The following is a 16,648-nucleotide window of genomic DNA, read 5'->3' as shown; positions in this document are numbered from 1 at the left end:
CGACTAGGCCCTCCTTCTGAGCGGGAAAGCCACTCTCTCAGCGCTGGGCTCCAAGAGGGAGGCGTCACAATGGAGGCTGGCTGCTGCTGGGCGCCAGCGGTGAATCATAGGGACCAGGGACTCCGAGGAGGAGCCCAGAAGTTTCCAGCCTCCCTCCTCCTCCTCCTCCTCCTCCCTCCGAGGCTCGGGGCGGCGGCCATTTCCAGACCCTTCCACCCCCTTCTGCGTCCCTCCTTCCCCGCCCAGCCATAAAGGCGCCTGGACAGACGCCTGGGCAGCCTAGTTTGGCTTCTCCTCCCCTGCATGGCCCAGCAGCGCTAGCAGCAGCAGCAGCAGCAGCAGCCTCCTCCGCCGGGATAGAGCCAGCAGCAGCTTCCCCAGGATGATGAGCGCCCAGTCCCCGCTGCAGCAACAGCAGCCATCGCCTCCTCCTCCTCCTCCTGCAGCCGAAGCCTCAGGCGAGAGGGAGCCTCTGCCCCCCGGGTGGGAGGTCAAGATCGACCCCCAGACCGGCTGGCCCTTCTTTGTGGATCATAACAGCCGCACCACCACCTGGAACGACCCCAGGATGCTGCTCCTGCACCAGCAGCACCAGCAGCAGGGAGACCGCCTCCAGGTAGACCCCGCTCCCGCCCTTCCTTCGCCTGCTCCAACTTTGGCAGAGTCCGTAGAGGAGGAGCTCAGGGGCTTCTCGGAATAGTGTGAGAGAGAGGCATTTGGGTTACTCTTTGCCTTCTTGGTTGTGGTGGTTGGCTTCCTACATGTCACACACACACACACACACACACACACGTGTCTGTGTGTACAGTATATACATGTGTGTGTGTGTGTGTATGACTTGGAGGAACCAAGTGGATTGCAAGAAAGGTGTTTAGCATGGAGTTTGGTGTGTAAACGAATGTGTACACAATTATGCCTTGCTTTCAGGTTGTTGTGTGGTCCCTTCCTGGCAAATTTTAGGTATGTATGTATGGGGGGGGGCAATAAAAGTTTATTAAAGTGGTGGTGGAGGAACTGTATTGTTGTTGGGTTCCTCCAAGTCTCACACACACACACACACACACACACGTGACTTGGAGGAAGATTTTGGCTTGAAGGTTCCTCCAAGCCATACACACACACATACACACACACAGTGTGTGAAACTGAAGAATGGAAAAATACTATAAATAAATAAATAAATGTGACTTGGAGGAACACAACAACAACAACAACTTATTTCCCCAACCACCACTTTAATAAACATAAGATTTGGCACGAAGGGACCAATGCAACAACCTGAAAGCAAGGCATAATTGCTGTACATTGGTTTACACCTAACTCCCGCTAAACTCCATACTAAACATCTTTCTTTCTTCAATCCACTCTTTTCAATCAGTCTTTCCTTTTTGACCTCGGCTGAGAAGCATGGCCTTTACATTTCTATATAGGAGTGTGTTTGGAACTTTTTCTTGTGGGTCAGGTGGCCCCTGCATTTTGGCCTGAAGGTCCTACATTTTTGCCTTAAAAGTTCCTACACTTTATCTAGAAGGTCTCTACATTTTTGTCTTGAGAGTTCCTACATTTTGTCTTGAAGGTCCTACATTTTGTTTTGAAGGTTCCTACATTTTATCTTGAAGGTCCTACATTTTGTGTTGCGGGAGTGTTGATGGTTGGGGGCGACCATGCTTTCTCCTCAGAGCTTGGAGCAGTGGACTCTTCAGGCTCCTGAGGGGAAAGTGTCCACCTTGTATGGGAGACTTTTCCCCTTAGTAGGCCTTGGCCTTGCTGTGGTGACTCAGGAATAATGGCCCCAGGGTGACTAAGCATGTCCTCCTTTTCTAGGACATGACCGCCATTTCAACCTTCTACCTTCCATTTTCTCCTCCATTTTGAGCATGACTAAGAGGTCTATAAGTATATTGCAAGCCAAAAGGGCACTACAGCCTGGATAAGTTCCTCAGAAAAATAGGATTGAGGTCATAATAATGTTATGGTTGAGTACCTAATAAGACCAGAGTCCTAGTCTGATGCTCAAACTGCTACATCACACTGGCTTTATTATGATGTGTGAGTGTGTGTGGTATGTATGTATATATATATATATATATATATATATATATATATGGTTGAGTACATATATATTCATGCACACATACATATATAAATCGTTGAATTATATATATACTCAACCATATTATGGTGTGTGTGTGTGTGTGTGTGTGTGTATATATATATGGTTGAGTGCATAATAAAGTCAGTGTGGTGTAGTGGTTTGAGTGTTGGACTAGGACTCTGGAGACTGGGGTTTGAATCCTGGCTCTGCCATGTAAACCCACTGGGTGACCCTGGGCAAGTCACACACTCTCAGCCACAGAGGATGGCCGTGGCAAAGCCCCTCTCTAAAGAAACTTTGCCAAGAAAACCCCATGATAGCTTTCATCTTAGGGTAGCCATAAGTCAGAAACAGCTTGAAGGCACACAGCAACAGACATGGTGTTTATTTAACTCATTGAATTTCTTGCACACATTTTGGACACTTTATGCCTTATACTCAAACTGCTCTCTTTTTCTCCAACTCATTTAGTATAAGAGAGGTGCATTACAAGAGCATATATCACATACACTCTCAGCCTTGGAGGATGGCCATGACAAACCCCCCCTCTGAAGAAACCTTGCCAAGAAAACCTCATGATAGGTTTCTCCTTAGGACTTGAAGGCACACAACAACATCAACAGCAAACATAATAAAATATAGTATACTGTATGTAATGTAGCTGTAGATGAACCATAGGAAATGAATTCATATGTATAGGAGTGTTTCGAGCTTTGATTTGGTCATAGTCTCCATTTCTCTTGAAGGCCCTCCATTTTGTATTGCCGTGTCCTCCTTGGCGGTGAGGAGAACACATCTGGTCACCCTGCCAGGCCCTCCTCAGTTCTTGGCAAGGGGAGATGTAAAGGAAAGGGACACAATTTGTTCTACTGCTCTTTCAACTTCAGGATGGCACAGCTTGAAGTACACGCAAAGTGCTCTGCCAGGACGATGGCTCAGGACAGTGCCAGGAAAAGTGCCAGGAAAAGCCTGCCCTCCTCCTTACTTCGCCCTCCCTCAGTACATGGCAATGCAGTGAGGCGAGGAGCTGGCTTTTGTCTCTGACGCACTGCAGTCCTTTTTTGTGCGTTAAATCATTTGATACCTCAGTCCTCGCCGTGTTTATTTAAAGTTGGCGAAGTTCAACTCCCCGCCTGTAAAAGACGATGAGGCAAACTCCTGGGGCTTTTGGCCCAGTGGGCATCTCAAGCAGAGGACAGCATTGCTTATAAATTCCCCCTTATATACCAGGTTTCTTTTTTACTCTTTTAGTTGAGAGGAAAGATGGGAAAGGGAAGACTTCTCTCTCTCTCTCTCTCTCTCTCTCTTTTAAATAAACTTATTATGTTGAATATAAAAAAGAACATAAAACAGTAAACACACATATAAGAATATATAGGACTGAACTTCAAAGAGCTATTGTAGCACATTTGAGGCGAATGGAGGTGCTACAAGATCCCTTTAAATACTGATTTTACAGGCTAACAAGGTGATATCTTTGAACTTCAAAGAGTGTTTTAAAAAGTAGATCCCATGCAGCAGTCCAAAGTACTCTTTGTGTTTTAGACTTCTGATATGCCAGTGGAAAATAATACTTTGGATTGCTGTACTGGATCTACTTTTTTAAACAGTCTTTGAAGTTCAGTCTTATTACTTCTCAGATGTGTAGATTATGCAAAAAAAAGTGTTTTCCCTTGTTTCCAGCAGTCTGGTTATGTAAAGACAGGATGATAGTGAGGCTGAAAGCATAGTGGAAATTAATGGTTGGGATTTCCTCTTATTCCCTGGCAGGATTTTTAATTTTTTAATTTTGCTTTTTGTCTTGTTTGGTTTGGAGCTCAGTAGTCTTTGAGTATAAAAAGGCCTTCCTTTTGGGGACATCATGTTCATAATGGTTGGAAGTGTGACTTGCATAGATTGGCGGATTTTTTGTTGTTGTTGCTGGGATATTGGGACTATCAGAAATCTCCAAGGTGTGATTTTAAAAGATGCAAGTGTTCTTATTTGGAAAAAAAATGTATTCCAAAAGACAAAAATGTCTTTTCAATGAGACTCAAAAGTCTCATATTTTCAGTTAGTGTACTGGAGAATATTTCTGATGTTCTGGAAACCAGATAAAACTTTACTTTATCAAATGGGACAGTGCTAGTGGTCTGAGAGTTATAAAACTAAAAGCTGTAGCTAAAACAAACCATTATGATACTACTTTAAAAACTAGTCCAGATAACTCTCACTTTATTGATGCCATGGGGCTTTGTACACAAAACCAAATGACACCCAGGGTAGAGTATACCTTCATAAGTTAAATATTGACTTCTGCCTGAGTAAATGAATGAGCTGAGTTCTACAGATAATAGATAGAATATATGCTGAATTGTTTGTGGGAATGCTTTTAGAAATTAATACTCAAGATATTGGTTGCTATATTCATCACCTTACATGGTCAATTTGCTCAAGGAAACTCCCCAGTGTGCTACATGTGAGTTGTAAAATACTGTCTTGATAATTCCTTCAGGAAATTCTCTGTTCTTGATAGGAATATAATTGAAAGAAACATATAATTCAGACATGATAAATCATTTTTCTCTTAGGCTGACTTAGAGCACTGAAAAATTTTCCAGTTCAAGCTTCTTTTTTTAAAAAAATTGATGTGGTTTGGTAGTTTGCTACTTGTTAAAGCAATTCCTCTTTAAAAAAATACAGTACTGTATAGGGCTTTGTGCAGTTCATATGATTTTAACATTTGTCTGTCTGCTCTGTGGATCTGTGTAGCTGCCATGTGGCAGGCCAAGAATTGGCTGAATCAATTGATTCAAATAGCAGCATGAAGAAAAGGGGGGGGGGATCAACCTAGATGGCCATGCTCTAGATGTGATATCTAGGGCATGTCTTTGTATGTGTGTGTTTGTGAATTTTAGGTAAGGAATGCCATGTTATAATTGAGAATTCAAAATATATTTCATTGGGCCTTTAGTATCCACTGAGGTTTGGTTCCAGGATCTACAGTGGATACCAAAATCCATGGATGCTCAAGTCCTATTAGTAAAATGGTGTCCATTATATAAAATGGGGAAAATAATCAAGGTTTGTGTTTTGGAGTTATTTTTTAAAACATGGTTGAATCCATGGATGTGGATACTGATATAAGTTGGTATAAGTTGAAAATTCCATCTTCAGTTGGAGTTTATGTTACGTAAGTGTCTGATTGAAATAGAATTTATATCAGCTGAGTTCCACATAGAATGTCTGTGATAAGTGGAGATGTGCATTCTTTACCACCTAATAAAGATTCACTTATTGTTTCCACATGAAAACTAGTCAGAGTGCTTCTGCATATAGTAATAGCCCCATGTGGCTTCTGTAATGGTGTGGGAAGAAACACCTCAATACCTGGATTGACCCTAACATGTGGAGACTCTCATTCTATGGTAAGCACTGCACATTCTGGCAATGATTAGTGCTTGTATGCAGACTTTTCTACAATGGCACTGATATATCTTCCAAACTTCTACCACTCAGTGCAGAAGCTGTCTGCAGTCACTGCGAAATGGAATAACTGCAGTGCCCTTTCTACAGCTTTTGTAAGTTTGAATAGATCCTTTGTGCACTGATGTTCTTAGCACTCTGAATTATATGCTCTTAACATCGCACTTTTCCAACATGCTCTTGGAAGGTAGGAAAGGTGAACTCTTTACTTTCTGTAACGTGGTTTAAGAAGCTAGAGCATTGACTCTAGTACAGGATACAATATTCCCATTAGTCTGACAGTATACTGGGTGAAGTGAAAGCGATTAGGCACAAAAATAGTTTGTAAAAGTAATTTCAGAATTTCTCCAAACACATTGTTATGTTACAAGTATAGAACTGTTTGTATTTGTTGGATAGAAAAATGGGATGGCAGTTTTAAAGAATAATACTTCAGCAGCTGTAGGTTGCTTTCCCCCTGTTTGCAATACAGTGGTACCTCGGGATACGAAATACCCAGGTTACGAAATTTTCGGGATACGAAAAAATCCCATTGGAAATCATTGTTCCGGGTTACGAATGTTTTTTCGGGTTACGAAGAAAATTTTTGGTGCTTTTTTCGGCTTTTTCGCACGAAACGTGGCTTTTCCCCATTAGCGCCTATGGCAATTCGGCTTACGAAGGCTTTTCGGGTTACGAAAGCGGCCGCGGAACGAATTACTTTCGTAACCCGAGGCACCACTGTAATGGGAAATGCTGCTGTTGCATATAAGCTATAAATAAGAACAGCATGTACTGTGAGCTGCTATATGAATAGTTATAATAATACAGGGCAGTGGGTGCTTGGTTTGGTTCCAGGACACCCGTGGATACCAATATCCATGGATACTCAAGTCTTGTTTTATACAGTGGTGTAGTACAGTGGTATCCCTTATATAAAGTGGCAAAATCAAGGTTTGATTTCTGGAATTTTTGGGGAGGGGGGTGAATATTTGCAAGCCATGAATGGTAGAATTAGTGGATGCAGAATCCATGGTTATGGAAGGCTGACTGTATTGTGCATAGTCATGCATACTTGAAAATTTATCCCGTTGATTTTAATGAAATTTGCTTGTAGAGCATTTGATTGATCTAATGTTAGGTAAATGAGTGATATCTCTTGCCAGAAATAACTGAATTTAAGGTTTTAAAGTGGAAGTGAAATAGCCAAATAACTGTTTCAGATTCTTAGAGATAATATATAATGTGTTGATATGAAGTTGTGTTAGTGGTCAATACACTAGATATGATTGTGGATTAACAGTTATTTCCAATATGTCACACAATCCTAATTATGTTGTTTGCTACTGGTAACTTTAGCAGAGCTAGGAGTACATGTAATTTCATATACCTGTAAAATGGACTTGGAACTTACAAAATGTCATGCTCTACACCATATATACCATTCAAAAAGAAACTACAAGATGGGCAGATGGATAAAATTTTGGGGCCTAACTGATTTCATCCAAGTTTGCACATGTGAATAGTTTCAGTATGCTTTTAGTCTTTTCAATTATTCTTAATTGTTTTAAATTGTTTCAATCTGTTTAATTTTTTTTATCATATGCTACCTTGAAGACCTTCATTATAGGGTGGCTTATAAATATTTTAATGAATTTAATGTTAATAATAGCATGGGATAGTAAATCCTTTTGAGAGCATTGACTATAGCTTATTGAAGCAAATATTTATATAAATTAAATTAATTCACTGTTTTAAAAGTTAAAATATGCCATATAATGATAACCATCTTGTGTGCTTATATTTGTTGCACTGTCAGAAAGATTTGATGTACAATTGAGGCAGGAAAGCTGAAGGACATTCTCTGCAGTTCAGTCTGTCAGATTAGATTAATTGTAGAAATTTACTAGGTACATTTATTTATTTATTTATCATTAGATTTAAAACCCACCTTTCTCCCAAAATGTGATTCAGGGCGATTCAAAGAGGAAAGAGACTAAATACAGTAGCCCACCATTATCCATGTTTTTGCTTTCCATGGTTTCAGTTACCTACAGTCAGCCACAGTCTGAAAATATTACATAGTCTCCCCCTTATTTGTGGTTTTGCTCTATGCAGTTTCAGTTACCTGTGTTCAGTTGTAGTCTGAAAACATGACTGGTATAGGATTCTGTACTAGCCATGGTGTCAGGCATTCACTGGGAATCTTGGAAAGTATCTCCCATGGTTAAAGGGGGCACGAATGTATAGCAGTTATAGGAAATGATTAGGTCAATAAAAGAGAGGAAGCCTGACTCAGCAGGACTGACAAGATATGCATCACGCTCTCTTTTTAAATGTAAGAGCATAACCTTGTTGAAGTGATAGTCTTAAGCAACCTGCCCCTTTATTTTAAATGCATCTTCCATAATCCTCCATCATTGGCTTTATTGACCAGGGCTGATGGGAACTGAAAGTTGAAAATCTTCAGATATATAGTTGCCCACCTTGACGTAAGTGTGCATATGTATAAATGTATCTGTATACTTGGCAAAGAAGTGATTTTTTAAAAAAATATATGTGCATTCCGCTTAATTCAAGAGGACTGAGATAGCAGCATTTTTATTTTATGTCATCCTTGCAGAATGTAATAATAATAATAATAATAATATGATTTATTTATATGCTGCTCAATCACTGGGAATCCGGGCGGCTTACAACAGAGGGGATAATAGACAGTTCCCTGCCCTCAGGCTTACAATCTAAAAGACACGACACAAAAGGAGAAGGGAATGGTGAGGGGGAAGGAGATCAGGTCCAGCATTCTTCTCTCCCTCTGAGGCCTGGACCAAGGCAGATGGACTGGAGGGAGGGCCCTTCTTCTTCAGGCTAGCCCTGGTGGAGCTGGGCCTGCCTGGCCAACTCCCTCATAGGCCGGAAGATGACAGTTATGGAGGGAGGAGTCTCTTCTTCATTTTTTTCTGGAGTTTAGGAAGATACCTTATTTATATGAAATAAGTAGCTTCTTCATTATAGCAAATGACTTCCATATCTCAGTCTTCTTCCGACGTATAAAATTGTGCCACTTATACCAGACAGTTTCTAAAGTAACCCTACCTCTGTGTAATCCCCCTTTACACTGGCTTTCTCTATGCAGTTGTGTTGCTAGCCTGAATCAGGAATCTTTTTTTTTATGTCCTAGGAGGCCCTGATTAAGACTACATTTCCATACCTTCTGAAAAAGAATTATTTCTTATTATTGGTTTTCTGTTGTGTCGTTCCACATGCCTTACTGTGTGCCTCAGTGAGCATGAAAATTATAGATCCACTGTTCTACCTCTAAGGCACATGCATAATAAATAGCTTGCTAGTACATGTATGCCTTCCTCCTCTTCAGCAAGGATTGCTCTTTGAAGAGCTCTTTTTAACGGTCCTTATTTTAATCTTTGTTTTAAGGTCTGGAGTGCATAAATGATGCAAGTTCTCTTCATGCAACATTTATTTCATCACCTTCTGATGGAGTCTTTGAGTCCAGTTTCCATTTATAGGCATGTAGGGTGAATGGCTTCATATGCTTTAGGAAATCTAGGGCATTGTTGTCAGTGAGGGCACATCTCAGTGCAGAGCAAATCATTTTGTTTTGACTATTAAAGTAGAGTTCAGTGGAAGACAAGGGTATGCAGTGAGACATACATATATTCTAAATTGCCTTAGGTTCTGTTCCTTCCTTGCCAGCATGTTGGCAGTGGTACTGGTTCAGGAAACGATCACAAAAAATTAGCATGTGTATGTATTGTATAAATGGCATGTGAGATAGTATTGATTGATTAAAAGATAAAACATAGATTGTTTCTTCACATGAAGAACTTGCAATGATAACAGATAGCACAAATGGAAATGATGAATGGATAAACTTTTTAAAAAAGTATTCTTGGCAAATATTTAAGAATCCTGCTTTCACTATTTCCAGATACACTGAATTGTAATGAATGAGATAATATAAATGTAAAGCATCTCTACAAGCACATTATGTGGCCATCCTTTAAAGAAACTTGCTAAGAAAATCTCATGATAGGTTTGCCTTAAGTTGGAAATGACTTGAAGGCACACAACAACAACAAAATGTCATTGGGGTCAGTGTCTTGGTCATATTAGTGAGTTAGAAGGGCACAATGAATGAAAATATCATAGCGAAATGGCACCAAACAGGAAAGAAACCCCAAAACTCTGGACCAAAATTTAAGAAAGACAGTGATTTGCCACAAGGAGAAGAAAGTAGATTGCAGTTACATCTTTAAAGTAGCAGTTTGACTTTTTCCCCTTCCTCGTCCTGCTCTGTTTATCTGATCTGTTTGTTTATACAAACACAGTCCTAGCCAGGAAAATTACACACCATTTAGCACATGAGGCATTAGGGTGAGACAAAAATGGGTCCAGCTATAGAGGCAGGTGTGGGGTGTTGGGAAGTGATATTGCAGAAGCTAACTGGTTTTTGAAGAATATTTTCCCTAGCTTTTTTTTTTTTTTGGTAAAAAAAAAATTGCCTCTTGATACCTTGCACTCTTTGCCTTCAACCTGTGCTCCACGTTCATCATGAAGCTTAAAACAGGCAGTATCCTTCTTGTAACTCTCTCCATTTTAGTTGCTGCCTCACTGATCTTTCTCCATTATTAATTTGACTGCGAAGATAGAGGGAACAATGGCAACTAAAGATGTAGAGATTATATTGCTTTAAATTACCCATAGTTCTAAGAAATAGAAGGATGGATGTATAAAGAATGTACAGTGGGCTCTTGGTATTGGCTGCAGTTTGGTTCCAGGATCCCTTGTGGCTGCCAAAATCTGTGGATTATCACATAGAATCATAGAATCATAGAGTTGGAAGAGACCGCAAGGGCCATCCAGTCCAACCCCCTGCCATGCAGGAAATCACAATCAAAGCATCCCTGACAGATGGCCATCCAGCCTCTGCTTGAAGACCTCCAAGGAGGGAGACTCCACTACACTCCGAGGGAGTTTGTTCCACTGTCGAACAGCCCTTACTGTCAGGAAGTTCTTCCTAATGTTGAGGTGGAATCTCTTTTCCTTCAGCTACAGCGGTGTAGTAAAATAGTGTCTCTTATATGAAATGACAAAATCAAGGTTTTCTTTAGGATTTTTTTTTTAATATTTTCAAACCACGGATGGTTGACTCCATGGATAAAGAATCCATGAATATGGAGAGCCCACTGTTATAAGAACAACTTGGGCTGCTGCCATGCTGCAGAACTAATGCAGTTTGACACTGCTTTAACTGTCATGACTCCATCTTATGGAATCCTGGAATTTGTAGTTTGTTATGGCACCAGAGCTCTCTGACAGAGAAGGCTAAATATCTCACAAAACTACAAATCCCAGAATTACATAGCATTGAGCAATGGTAGTTAAAACGGGTGTCAAATTGCATTAATTTTGCAGCGTAGATGCAGCCTTGGGCAAATTAAAATGAAATGCAAAGACTTGCAAAACAGAGGTGCTAATACAGACAGCATTTCAAATTGATATGGTGCACTGTCTGGAGTAGCACAGCCCTCCTTCCTTGAAACCATATTTTTCTATTAGAAATCACAACACTGACATGCCATTGAACTTATTGCAAATCAAAATCAACAAATTTATCATCTTTGCCTCCAGTGGTGTCACTATCTATAGTGACATCCAGTGTGGAGTGTTGCCGCCAGAACCAACTTGCTTTTGTGCCACCGAACCCCCCCCCCCCCCCAGCCATTGTGTTGCTCTGCCCAGGCAAGTGAGCAGTGTTGCCAACAAACCTTGAAGATATTCCCCAGAATGTTTTACCCAAATCCCTGGAATTTCCCAATATTTACCAGAATATTCAGTCAAAATCCCCAGAAAGAAATTAATCAAATTCCCTGGATTCCAGGGAATTCCCCGGAAACTGCCAACGCTGCAAGTGAGACAGCAGAAAAGGCACGTTTACCCTTCCTGCTCCTCCATCACTGGGCTTCCTCCCCAGGGGAAAAGCTTGGTGATGGAACTGCTGGAAGGGCGTGAGTTCACCCCTTATCTTCTTCTGTCACTGGGCTTTCTCCCCAGGGAGAAATCCTAGTGACAGAACAGCCGGGAAGGGTGAGCATTTGCTTCTCCTGCCCCAAAGGGGAGGAACCACAGGCCTGTACAACTTGCCAGTAGGTAAGGGCCAAAATTTAAAAAGGCTAAACTTCTTCCAGCCATAGATACGTTTTTAATGGCTCACTTTCCAACTTTTCACTTGAGGGGCGAGCGTTTACCCTTCCTCTGCCATAGCCGCCCAGCTCTTTTCCAGGAGAAAGCTGGGTGGTAAAGGAGCCTTATGGGGCAAGCATTGAGATCTACAGTGTAGATGCAGACTGAAAGAAAGAAGCTGGTAGCATGTGCTTTTGTAGATTTGAGTCTACTTCCTCAGATTCATGAACTTTCAGTTATTTTCAAAGGTGTTACATGGGTAGAGGTGCCTTCGGCAGCCCCCACTCCCCGGCCGGCTTTCAAAGCCCCATATAGATGCTGTCTGGTGCAACTCCAAAGGCACTGCTGCTCTCCACCTCTAGGCCTTCAAAGTGAGGGAGAAGGAAAAATGAATAGAGAGGGGTTACCCCACTCCAACGTTATGCTACTTTCTTGTGGGTAAGCCAGCATATCATAGTGATTTGAGCATTGGACTATGACTCTAATAGGGTTTGATTCCCTCTTCCACCATGAAACCCACTGGGTCACCTTGGGCAAGTTATGTGCTCTCAGCCTCAGGAGAAGGCAATGACAGATCTCCTCTGAACAAATCTGGCCAAGAAAACCCATGATAGGTTTGCCTTTGGGTTGCCATAAATCAGAAATGACTTGAAGGCACACAATAACAACAACAATGCTTCAAGAAAGCCAGTGTGGTATAATGGTTTGAGCATTTGAGTATGACCCTGGAGACCAGGGTTTGAATCCCTGCTTGGGCACAGAAACCCACTGAGTGACATTCTCTTAGCTTCAGAGGGAGGCACTGGCAAAACCACTTCTGAACAAATCTTGCCAGGAAACCCCTGTGTGTTGCCATAAATCAGAAACAACTTGAAGGCACACAACGACAACAAGAACAAGAAAACCAGAGTGATGTAAAAGTTTAAAAATTGGAGACCAGGGATTGAACCCCATTTTGGACCACTGGGTGACCTTTGGTAAGTCACACTCTCTCAGCCTCAGAGGAAAGAAAAAGCAACCCCTTTCTGAACAACTCTTGCCAAGAAAAAACTGTGATAAGGTCAACACAAGTTGGAAATGATTTGAAAGCACACACCAAAGCCCCATTACCACTCAAATGGCTGCAATGCCACCTCCCACATTAGCTGCAGCTGCTGGGGTGGTGGAGCCTTCAGAGTCCAGTGGGGCAGAAACCCCACCGGACTCCGAAGGCTGGGGGGGGGGAGGGGACCCCTCAGAGACCCATGGGGCAGGAGCCGCATTCTGAAGAGTGAGGGGTGCCAGAGGAGGAGGAGGAGCGTGGGACAGAGGGAGGGAAGAAAATGGCTGCCAGAGTCTGTTTTGCAAAGGTGTTGGGGTTAGATCAAGTCTGCACAACATGCAACCTTGACTATGGTCACCAACGTCCTCCAAATCCTTTCAGGCCGCTTCAAATCTTTTGGCAGGCCGTTTGGGACCCATGGGCCATATGTTGTGCAGGTTTGCCCAACCAGGTGTCACCCCTCTTCTGGGGTGTCACCTGGTATGGTGTGAATCCCTTGCACATCCCAGTGACACACTGTTTGCCTCCTTGTAATTTCATTTAATTCTTAAAGAAGCTGGCTTGATGTAGCAGATAAGTCCCAGATTTTCTTTCATATTTGACTGTGCATTCTTTCTGGGAAGTCATCTGAAGGATACAGTGATGGAACATTATTCTTTCCTGGTTGCATAATTCATGCTAACTGCACCTTTGTTTTTCCTGCTGATGACCTCACACTAGCAACCCTACCCTTTTTAACAAGACTATTCTTGCACTATCTCTGTAGCAGGTCTTTTGGCATGCTTTGTTTCTTCAGCATATATCCCTGGTTTGCAGGTCTCTTACTTGAAAAGGTTAGCTGTCCATTCCTTCATTTGCACATGTGTAATGGACGGAGGACTGATGAAATCTCCCAGGCACACATACATGTGCAAGAAGGGAAAGGTAGTAAAAAGCTTCTTTCTAGTGAATTCTGTCTTATGATCTTGAATTGGTTTCCTTCTCCACTGAAAAATTGAAAAGATATGTGAATACAGGGAGTCAAATAGCAACAGGGCATGAGCGAAAGAGACTACTTAGTTATGCCGTCTATACTTTTCTCTCCTTTTGCTTTTGCCAGCTCCTTCAGAAAAGCAAGTGTAAGACAAGGAAGCTTATAAGTCTCTAAAAATTAAGAGGATGAATAGTCAGATGAGCATGCAAATAACAAAATGCCTTGAAACACACCTCTGTTTCCATTCCTCATTTTAAAGCATGAAATAGTGGCTGCACTGAATCCACAGGGCACATTTTCTTCACCATATTGTACCTCTATTGTTATAGCAGTTTGCACACAGTTTTAAGTGTGGTTGATATCTTGATTTATGGACTGCAGAAATTCCAGAAAAACAAAAAGAGCTGAAAGTCATATTTATGGATTGAAAGTAAATTTGTTTTTGGGGGAAAGGGGATTATGTTATGTACATGAGAGGGAGTTAAGTCTGATTAAAGGGTGTTTTCCAGCTCCTGCAGGCTTGTAGAAAACATATTTGTGCTCCCCCCCTAGAAAAAAGGGTGGTCTAGGGGACTGGAGGAGTAAAAGCAGACTTAGGGTTCTATGTTGCCCACTCCAGTACCAGAAGATCACACACACACACACACAGAGAGAGAGAGAGAGAGAGAGAGAGAGAGAGAGAGAGAGAGTTTATACCTTGAAGGCCAACACAGTTTATACCCTGAAGATTAACAGCAGCACCTGGATCCTGCTGTGACAGGGCTGATCAACTCAAACCCAAAGTATAGTCTGCAAGTTTTATGTGTCCCTAGAATGTCCCTCGGGGAATCTGATCCATCTAGGTGAACCCCACGTTGGAATGAGGATCAGGCCTTGGAGAACAATCTGTGTCTATAGACATAAAAACAGAAACCTAGAGATCATATCTTCCTGTGAAATGAGCATTCTTGGGGTGGGGATAGAAGTGGACAGGTATGATAGGTTTCTGTCTCCTGAGGTCCTCCTCAAACTGGTGGACATAAATGTTCTATACATGTTGAAGGACTGACATCTTCCTATACGTTATTATTGCCAAGCTAGTTAGACATGCTTTTGCTTGTGCCACTGCATATTTTAAAGATGATTCACAAAAATAGTATCTTACACGAGATTTAAATTAAAGTCATTCAAAATATTGTAGTCTTTACCAGTACCTGGTACCTATAACCAAAGGTATGAAAGTGTTTGCCTCATAATATTGGGGAAAATAACAGGTGTAACCTTCCATGCTGCATTTTAGAAACATGAAGTCACTGGGACAGTTTTTAGTGACAAATTCTAAGAGGCTAAGGTCATGTTATGCATTTTATAGGTACATTGCGAACCCATGCCTTTATACTGATGGTTTTTAATTTTTGTTAAAATATTCATGACTTCACTCATGTTTTTCTGAATGTGGTTGTTCTGGTTCTCACTCCCTGTATGCCCAATTCTATTTTTAAAAGATATTTTAAAACAAAAAGAAATCTGTTTCCCTCTCTCCCTTTCTGTCCTCCAGCCTTAATTGGTAGGCCCAATATTGCAGATGGAACTCTACCATTTTTGTCCAAAACAAATGTCATATATAGAATCCTGTGATTTTCAGTTTTTGTATTCTTTTTAGAAATCACGTAGATCATATTCTCTTGTTGAGAATGTGCATTATATTTACTAGACATAGAGTAGGTCTTCAATAAGGGCATGGGTCTTTTGCATTTTTTCTATTCCATAGTTTCCTTGGTTTGCTTCATGCTCATATCTATTTTGGTGTTAATAATTACATTTTTCCTGCTTGTCTGCTGATGCACTGAGAAAGGTTAACTAATAGATCAGAAATAATAATAATAATAATAATAATAATAATAATAATAATAGGTGATGTCAATGAATAATTAACATATAATTTTTCCCTCCTTACTCCATTTCATTCACTGCTTCAATCCCTTTAAAAGCTTTCCAAATCTGCTATAAGAAGGCAGGAGAAAACCAAGAAGATCATATATGACATTTTTTCTCTGCTACAGTTTTATGATAGGTATATAGACAGTGTAATAAACAATATGATTATAATTAGGACAGTTGAACTAGCAAAGAAATTTGCACATTTGCACAAAGAAATTTGTAAATTTGCACAAACAAAATGCACGTATAGTTCTGGAGGGAAAAGCATATTCAAAGAAAACACAGGAACCATTTCCTTGTTCAAAGGTAGTGCAGGGAAGAGAATTCAAATGAATCACTGATACAGATGTGGGGGAGTGGGACGTTAGAAACAACAACTGTACTGCATTTTAAATAATATTTACTTGTAAAATCAGATTTTAATTTAATAAAAGTGTGCTGCAGTCAGGCCTACACTGCAGTATTTCTAAGTCTCTGTCAAATATTAAATCAAAGGCTTTATTTTAACTTTATCTGAAAGAAGAAATATCTACCTTTGGACATTAATTTTTAGAAATTTGATGGTTAATATATTCAAAGGAAAAAATGTTAGTCTTTTGAGGACAATTTTTGAATCTCCTCAAACTTGTTGAGTGAGATAGGAAAAGACACTTACTTCTCAATCTCATTTTCCATGTAGAAGCGACAGAATGAATGTCTCCTTTTTTTTGTATGTCATGAAAATAAACACTGTGAAATGTTTCAATATTATCTGAGCCTTCTAAAATTGCAAACACAGTTTGATGGGAAAAGAATTAGCCATTGGTATGGGATGGAAAATATTCCTTTATTTTTTTTCCCCCATTTATAAAAATTACCTTTTGCATAAAATTCACTGGTGAACAACTTTGATGTGTCACGTACAGTTCTTTGGTTGTGTTATAATGTAAACTGACTGGGTGACCTTGGACAAATCACATGTTTTCAGAGG

At 40.7% G+C, this 16,648-nt stretch overlaps 1 protein-coding gene across 3 annotated transcripts in view; it reads left to right on the top strand.

Annotated features, from left to right (window-relative positions):
* Positions 1-270: 270 nt before the first annotated feature.
* BAG3 (BAG cochaperone 3) overlaps positions 271-16,648 on the top strand; it is a 36,572-nt gene continuing 20,194 nt past the window's right edge. For 2 of the 3 annotated variants that reach the window (XM_042458700.1, XM_042458699.1), the window contains exon 1: positions 271-616. In XM_042458700.1, coding sequence (XP_042314634.1) covers positions 383-616 — 234 coding nt within the window. In that variant the 5' untranslated portion in view covers positions 271-382. The remainder of the gene's footprint in view (positions 617-16,648) is intronic. The other variant, XM_042458698.1, reaches the window with a different exon arrangement.

Source organism: Sceloporus undulatus, chromosome 3 (genome assembly GCF_019175285.1).
Source record: "Sceloporus undulatus isolate JIND9_A2432 ecotype Alabama chromosome 3, SceUnd_v1.1, whole genome shotgun sequence".
In the NCBI taxonomy this organism is placed as follows: Eukaryota; Metazoa; Chordata; class Lepidosauria; order Squamata; family Phrynosomatidae; genus Sceloporus; species Sceloporus undulatus.
The sequence above is the reverse complement of the archived record's forward strand: the minus strand, read 5'-3'. Positions and strand labels throughout refer to the sequence as shown.